The sequence below is a fragment of the Rhinopithecus bieti genome, unplaced genomic scaffold, assembly GCF_001698545.2.
Source record: "Rhinopithecus bieti isolate Rb0 unplaced genomic scaffold, ASM169854v2 scaffold_76074, whole genome shotgun sequence".
NCBI lineage: Eukaryota > Metazoa > Chordata > Mammalia > Primates > Cercopithecidae > Rhinopithecus > Rhinopithecus bieti.
This window is the reverse complement of record NW_016828659.1, coordinates 326832-335406: the sequence shown is the minus strand read 5'-3', so window position 1 is coordinate 335406 and position 8575 is coordinate 326832. Positions and strand designations below refer to the sequence as shown.

General features: G+C 38.2%; 1 protein-coding gene across 3 annotated transcripts in view; it reads right to left on the bottom strand.

The window, feature by feature from the left end:
• The window catches only part of LRP6 (LDL receptor related protein 6), a 162809-nt gene that overhangs the window by 42602 nt on the left and 111632 nt on the right, over window positions 1-8575 (bottom strand). For all 3 annotated transcript variants that reach the window (XM_017864558.1, XM_017864559.1, XM_017864560.1), the window contains 3 exons: window positions 6386-6612; window positions 3968-4152; window positions 3009-3335 (listed from right to left, as the gene is read on the bottom strand). In XM_017864558.1, coding sequence (XP_017720047.1) covers window positions 3009-3335; window positions 3968-4152; window positions 6386-6612 — 739 coding nt within the window. The remainder of the gene's footprint in view (window positions 1-3008; window positions 3336-3967; window positions 4153-6385; window positions 6613-8575) is intronic.

Below are 8575 nucleotides of genomic sequence, written 5' to 3'. Positions count from 1 at the left end.
TGGACTGCTAAAAAAAAAAAAAAAGAGTTAAATGATTTTCCCAAGGTCATGAAGCTGTTGGGTAAAACAGCGTATGTGTTTTTCCAGGCCTTGCCTTGCTTCTTCATGTATTTATTTAACAATAATTTCTTGAGTGTCTACCACAGACTAAGCGTTATTCTAAGGCACGTAAGATATGTCAATGAAGAAAACAGAAAAAAAAAATCGCTGCTTCATGGAGTTTATATTCCAACAGACAGATGATAAGCAATAAATATAACAAAGAAGGAAGTTATATAAATAGTAGAGTATATAAATGACATAATACATAGAGGGGTGAAAGTGCTATGGGAAAAAGAAAAAGTACAGATAAGGGGCACTGGCATGCTGGATAGAATAGCAGCATAATTTTAACTTTAAATAGCATAGACCAGGTGTCACTATGAAGGAAAAAATTAAGCAAAGACTTGGACATGAAGGGTATCCATGCAAATATATGCAAGAACAACACTCCAAGCAGAGGAAACAAGCAGTTCAACAGTCATGAGGTGAGCGTACCCGGCCTATCTGAAACCAGCAATGAGGCCAGTGTGGCTGTCATGAAGAAAGCAAGGGAGACAAGAGTAAAAGCTGAGGTTAGAGAAGAAAACTGAGTGGTGGAGAGTGAGAGGGAAGAAGGGGTTACGAAATGTTGGGTATAGGTCATGTAGGACCCTGCAGGCCATTATAAGAACTAGGTTTTTATTCTGTGTGAAATGAGAAGCCAGACTTCTCAAGAGATGTCTCTATATGTTACTGTCCTTTCCTTTTTTCCATTCACGTTTTAATGTACTGCATTCTGCGTTTCACCATTACTTCCCTGAAATTACTCTCTTCAGGGTTAATAACCACCTTACCCAAAAATCCAATGTACGCTATTTTAGACCTCCCCTTACTCATTCAACAGAGTTCATTTTTGAAACAACCTTATCTCTGTCTTCTGTGCCTCTATTCTGTCCTCCTTTTTCTCTTACCTCTCTGATTGCTACTGCTGTGTGCTCTGTGAACTTCTCCTCCTCAACCAGAGTTGCATAGTTTACCAAGTGCCTTCTTTTCTCTCCATCAGAGTCAGCCCACTGATGGGGGTTATGTCCCACAAGTTAAATCTGGCCTGCTGCCTGTTTCTGTAATAAAGTTTTACTGGAATTCAGCCATTTCCATTTTTAAAATGTATTGCCTAAGGCTGCTGTCACACTACCATGGCGAGAGCTGGGCAGAGTTCAGCAGGTGTGACACGGCCTAAACACCCACAAAGCCTATGAGAGAAAGTTGCTGGCTCTTGAACTATACATTCTCTTTAGGTAACCTCATTCATTTTAAATACATCCTGGTATTTCCAAAATTTGTATCTCCAACCTCATGTCTCTTCTCTGATGATAGTCCATCATCTATGACACACAATCCAGATGTCATCCTTGCTTCCTCCCTTTCTTTCCCACACAGAACTCATTAATAACTTCTGCTTGTTCCAGCTTCAAAATATATCTTGAATCTATCAACCTCTCTTCAACACACACGCTGCTGCCACCACCACTGTCCAGGTCTACCTGGATTACCACACTGGTCTCACTGACTTCCCTGGTACTGGTTCTTCTCCCCAGAAATCAGACCATGTATTATCTTCTGTCTTCATAACAACCCTATACAGCAATTACTACTATTATTCCAATTTTACAAATGAGAAAAAAATAAGGCTTAGAAAATGTATTACTTGTGTAAAGCAAAAAAGCTAATGTGAGGCAGAGATTGCAAAGTATAACCTCTTAATCATTCCACCATATGCTTGTGTTCTTTCTCTTTCACAACTGAAGTTGGCATCACAATAGACCAAATTTTTCCTATGAGAATTATGACTTTCTTTTGTGCTTGAGAGAACGTATCAGGTCAATAGTTAATTATCTCTAATATCCTTAGCAGTTTGTTACTTTCCACCATATTGACCCAAACTCTACCTCTCCCATAATCTATTATTTCTGATCTAATCTACTTATTTCTTAATCGTATCTACCAATTTGTTCTTGTCTATCCACCAAGAAATGGGCCTTCATATATATTTAAGTTATAAGCCAGGTTTCCCCTAGCCAACAATGTTTTGTTACACACTTTGTTGTTAGTGTTGTGTGTGTACTTGCCGGTATTTAAAAATCAGAAGATGAGGGAGTCACACACAAAAAAATCTAGATTCAGGACTGAATGAAAAGATCTGGTAACATCAGCTTCAGTTAAATTGCAACTGCCTACTATGTTCATTGCATTTTCTCTTTAGTTTCTTATCAACTATTACTTTATACTGTGTTACATGTTCTCATATGCATTTTCTGTATGGCCTATTAAACATTTAAATTTTTCATGACTGTCCTACTCTATGCACTTCAAAGGACAAGTAAGTTGTGTTTTGGGATTCTGTTTTACCCCTTTACAATAAATATGATGCATGAAACTATGCAAATTTTACACTTAATATTTAACGTCCAAGGGTGAAAGACTTAATTTTTCCTTTTTTTTAAAGAAAGAATCTCTCTGTGTCACCCAGGCTGGCGTGCAGTGGTGCCATCACAGCTCATGCAGCCTCAATCTCCTGGGGCCAAATAATCCTCCTACTTCACCCTCCTGAGTAGGTGGGACTACAGGTGCACACCATTACTCTGGCTAATGTTTTTATTTTTTGTAGAGACAAGGTCTCGCTATATTGCCTAGGCTGGTCTTGAACTCCTGAGCTGAAGCATTTCTCCCACCTCAGCTTCCCAAAGTGTTGGGTTACGGACATAAGACAATGCACCAGCATAAGACTTAATTTTTCTATAACATCAAATTGCTATCACCAAATAAGTAATAAGTAACAAAAACTTGCATTCCCCTACCCTTTAACCAAACAAATGACCCCCTCTGGATTCCCACAATATTTTACTTCAGAAAAAAAACACGCTAAAGTACTTTGAAAATGCTGCTTTCTCTCACTCTAGCTTGCTTTGGAGGGAAATGCAGCTTACCACTACAAGTCCTGTTGTCAGCATTAAGAGAGTAGTGGGCAGGGCATCCACAAACAAAACCCCCAACTGGCACAGCCAAGCAGAGGTGGGAGCAGTGCCCATTGCTGGAAGCACATTCATTCCACCCTGACTGTCGAGATGAGTGAAAGACGAGGATGTCCATCACGTAATCCAAATGGCCTTGAATGATGGTGCGGTTTTGGCCACTGGTTTTGTTGGCACGCTCAATGCTGCGTCGGCTCCAGTCCGTCCAGTAGATATAATCTTGGTACTGAGTTAAGCCAAAAGGATGAGGCAAGTCATCTGCTATAACTTCACGGTTGAGTCCTATTTTCAGAAAGGCAGTAGACAGGGGAGAAGCAGAGTGATAAAATATGTAAGAATACAAGTGTCTTGTCGGCAAAAAGAAAAAAAAAAGCCCTAACATATAAAACATTACATTGTAAGCAATTTAAAATAGAAAAATTCATTTAAAAGCAATTCTAAAAGCAGACCAGTTCTCTGAAATCAATCTATCTTCTGACCCCATGCTTCAAACTTATGTTCCCGCTACGAATCATTCAGTTTCCTAAAATTCTTGCAAATGGTCTACTTTAAATGTGGTTTTCTTTTCTCTACATAAGGGTCTACAGTTCATTTTTTCTTCTTGAACTATAAAAGGAAAAGATGGAAATATATATATTTTACTGGTACAAAAGTCATTTCAGGAGTATCTAGGGAGTTATAAATTTCATTACAAGTCCAATAATAATGAAACTTTCACATAATAAAGAGATGAATCCAAGTACCTGGATCACTATTAATAATAACAAATAGGATACAATTCCAGAACAGAAGAAGAGTGGACACATTCATATTAAGTTGTATTAAAAGTATCTAACCAATGATAAATAGCAGCCACTGATTTTTGCATGGAAAGAATATACTGTCTGTCTTGAGTAAAAAGCAGTAAAGCTTACCAAGCATATTTGAAGATTCTATTAAGTTGGTGTCCAGGTCTGTCCAATAAAGCCTCCTTTTAGCATAATCAATAGTCAGGCCATTTGCCCGCCCCACATTTGGAACTAAGGTAGTGCGTTCACTTCCATCCATTGCAGCTCTGTCTATCTTAGGTTTTCCACCCCATTCAGTCCAATACATAAATCTAAATTCAAAACAATAAATATTTAACATTTCATTTTTTTATTATCTGGGGAAAAGGGTCATATTCATGCAAAGTAACTAAATAAATTTAAAGAAAACATATAGCAAATCAAGGAAATGGGTAAAACAAAATCATGGCTACAATGCTTTCAATTATTTTGGCACCCTAAACTAAATATTTTTTTCCATATCCCAAAAAGGAAGTGAGTCAGCTTTCTTTAGTCTTTCCAATGAATTTGTTCCATCCAAACCTAGGAATTGGAAATAAACCAATAGTTTATTGCAGTACTGGCTTTTATAAAACTAATATTCAAGAAAACAGCAAAGGTTTAAAGCTCTGGTCTCAGAATCTGGTTCACTTCTGAGTAAAATTTTTTATATATTTTGAATATTAACTAATTTGAGTTTTAACATGCTGAACTTACTTTTGACTTGTGTAATCAACTATTCCTCAAAATAAGTTGCAGAAGTACATGAAAGACAATTATAAATACTAACCCTTTAACTGAAATCAAAAGCAAAGCTTGAAAATGTATTTGGTCATACAGTCCAAGGGAGCATACTATATGGTAAGAACAACACATCACCCCTTGATGTGTCCACTGGGCAATGAATACTACACTACTACAACAATCCGTGAGATTTTAGAATAATTATTTTGCTGTTATTTTCCATTTTTGAGTTCTGCACTTTAATCTTAAAGTAATCCTACAGTATAGGCTTTTTATTGATGAACAGGCCAAAACACTACAAGAAATGTGAACAATTTATCTAATGTCTTCAAGCCAGTTACACGACAGAGCTAGAACTAGAACCCCTTGGCCAAATGCCCTTTTCAAGTCAACTAGTGAGGTGCTAGTTTTTGACTCTTGAATATTGGAACTGAAAAAGCACTTCATATGCCAGCTCTCACGAAATACTTGAGGATAGATATTCACTCATCAGCCTGTCAGCTGATAGCTGACTTGGTAGCAATGTATGAACATGCTTTTCTGAAAACTGAAGGTGTTCTGCCTTTATATGCATTTGTCAATTGACAGTCATGTGTACACCATAAAAGCCAAAGAGAAACAACTGTGAGAGAAATTTCATACTTGCCAGCAGCAACCAATACCAGAGTCTTTAGTCTCAACTATTAAATTTATCCGTCTGGCAGCTAATGTTTAGAGCAAAGATCACCACAATATGTCAGTGCTGACTAGATGAATTACTAGCTAATCATGGAACCAATGTCATTTTCAGTGAAACTATTTTAAGTAGCAAATATAGTAAACATATTTATATGTTCACATTGTTTACTACTTCTTCTTCTTTTTTTTTTTTTTCCAAGACGGAGTCTAGCTCTGTCACCCAGGCTGGAGTGCAGTGGCATGATCTCGGCTCACTGCAACCTCCACCTCCCGGATTCAAATAATTCTCCTGCTTCAGCCTCCTGAGTAGCTGGGACTACAGACACATGCCACCATGTCTGGCTACTTTTTTTTTTATTTTTAGTAGTTACTGGGTTTCACCATGTTGGCCAGGCTGGTCTCAAACTCCTGACCTTGTGATCCATCCATGCCTCGGCCTCCCAAAGTGCTGGGATTACAAGCATAAGCCACCACGCCCAGCATGTTCACTTCTTTTATAAGTGGAATTTTTCTTCAAATTTCAGATTTCTTAGCTGTTGGCTTTAAAAAATGTGCTGACTCTTGTAAAAAGGAACACCCGCCCTTGAAAACGTCATGTTGTAAACAGTTTAGTCTATCTTGTAATAACAACGCCAATGCCAGTTTATAATAATAATCAAACCAAACTATCCATTTTGAATTAATAAATACTCCAAAATAAAGCTTTTTAAATGTAGTTTTTTCTTAGCTCACAACATTGTTTCAGTGGGTTTACTTCAATAGGCTTGAAATCTAGTATAACTGGGAAGGAGTGCAAGCAACTATAGATGCACAACCCCTGTTGGTATATATATTTAACATATCAATATACTCATCAGTAACATTTGATTATCCATTTCCCTCTTTCCTCACGTGAAGTTAATTATAAAAGTAAAATTAGCTAATAATTATTCATTCAAATCAGCAAAATATCAATTAATAGTGTTTTTAAAAGCTCATCTATCATTTAGTTCTCAGATTCCTAAGAAGTATTATTTAAAATATTAAGAATATCATCTATAACTATGCCATGTTCCCCAAAATGTACACTGCAGTTGCAAAGAATGCACATGTAAAGCTGTTTACCCTTCGGCAGGGTCCAACGCCAGAGCTCTGGGACTATCTAGGTCTTTCCACACCAAAACTTGTCGATGCTGTCCATCCAACTTTGACACCTCAATTCGATTCGTTCCTGTGTCTGCCCAGTACAAGTTCTTCCCAAGCCAGTCTACTGCCATGCCTTCTGGATAATCTAAGCCGAATTCTACCACATGTTCCAGTGCACTGCCATTCATAAAGGCTCTGCTGATGGTCTGTAAAATAACATCAACAACTAAGTCATATGGCATAAGTCAAAACCCAATCCAGAAAGAAGGTTTGGTTTGGTTTTTGTCAGGGGCAAGAGGATCCAGAAGTGACAAGAGGCATACTATTTCCTAATGAAATTCACATAATTTGCAAGTGCAGAAAAATTTGATGTGAATCTCTAATAAATGCAACTTCAAGTTTTACTGCCAATTCAGGGGGGAAATGTTAAAACTCTAAAGAACCAAAAACTTATTCTACTAACAGCAGAATGACTTTACTTTTAAAATTTATCAGTAATCAAGTGGAAAAGCTGTGACCACAATGCTACAGATCTTAACAAGCAGTCAATTTTTTTTTTTTTTTTTTTTGAGACGGAGTCTCACTCTGTCGCCCAGGCTGGAGTGCAGTGGCGCGATCTCCACTCACTGCAAGCTCTGCCCCCCGGGTTCACGCCATTCTCCTGCCTCAGCCTCCAGTGTAGCTGGGACTACAGGCGCCCGCCACTTCGCCTGGCTAATTTTTTTGTATTTTTAGTAGAGACGGGGTTTCACAGAACAAGTAGTCAATTTTCAAAAGGTGCTTAAGATTATGGCAAGTCATCATGCCTACCATATAAATGAATGTAACCATTATACTACCATTATAGCTTTGAGCCCCATAAAATTTTTAAAAATCATAATTCAAACTAATAATAGATACTACATCCTATCAAGTATTATCCTAAGTACGTTTTGTCCACAGATTTTCTCATTTAATACAACAGTCCTGCAAGTATGGCATTACCCCTATTTTATTTTATTTTATTTATTTTATTATTTTTTTGAGAATTAGTCTCATTCTGTCACCCAGGCTGGAGTGCAGTGGCACGATCTCGGCTCACTGCAACCTCTGCCTCCCAGGTTCAAGTGATTCTTGTGCCTCAGTTTCCCGAGTAGCTGGGATTACAGGTGTGCACCACCACGTCCAGCTAATTTTTGTATTTTTAGTAGAGACGGGGTTTTGTCACGTTGGCCAGGTTGATCCCAAACTCGTGACCTCAGGTGATTCATGTGCGTCAGCCTCCCAAAGTGCTGGGATTACAGGCGTGAGTCACCACACCCAGCCACCTCCCATTTTCAAGATGACGAAATTTAGAAGATCACCCAATGCAAAGCAATATTTATTTCATTTATTCACTTAATAAATTTAACTGAACACCATTAGAATCCAACTCTGACTCCAACACCCCATGTTTTCACACATTACAAAAACATTTACATGAGTTATCTGAAACAAGCCCAAAACAATCTGGAAGAAGAAAAGATTATTCTTCAGATTTATGGGTCTGGAGCTTCCGCTCTCTGGCTATCCTGGTATTCTTTTCGGTAACTATCCTAGGAAGAAGAAAATAAAGAATAACTCATTGTTGGCCTTTTCCGCCTCATTCAGGCCCTAAAATTTTGTTTAAAGTAAATCAAGAATTTTTGTTTAAAGTAAATCAATAGCCATTTATGTGAAGCACACATTTCCTTACTCAGCTAATTGCAGAAAATGTCATTCATCATTTTCAAATGGAAGAAAGTAGAGGAAGACTACGGCTAGGAGATTTAAAACACTCTGGCAAAGTATCTTATATTAAAAAGCATCTAAATAAAATACTGAATGGGCCTTTCCCTTCACTTAAAAACTTAAGGGTTTTGGCCGGGCATGGTGGCTCACGCCTGTAATCCCAGCACTTTGGGAGGACAAAGCGGGCGAATCACGAGGTCAAGAGTTCGAGCAGCCTGGCCAACATGGTGAAACCCTATCTCTACTAAAAATACAAAAATTAGCTGGGCGTTGTGGCACGCACCTGTAGTCCTAGCTGCTCAGGAGGCTGAAGCAGGAGAATCGCTTGAACCTGGGAGGTGGGGGATGCAGTGAGCTGAGATCGCACCACTGCACTCCAGCTTGGGTGACAGAGCGAGGCTCCCGTTTCAAAAAAAAAAA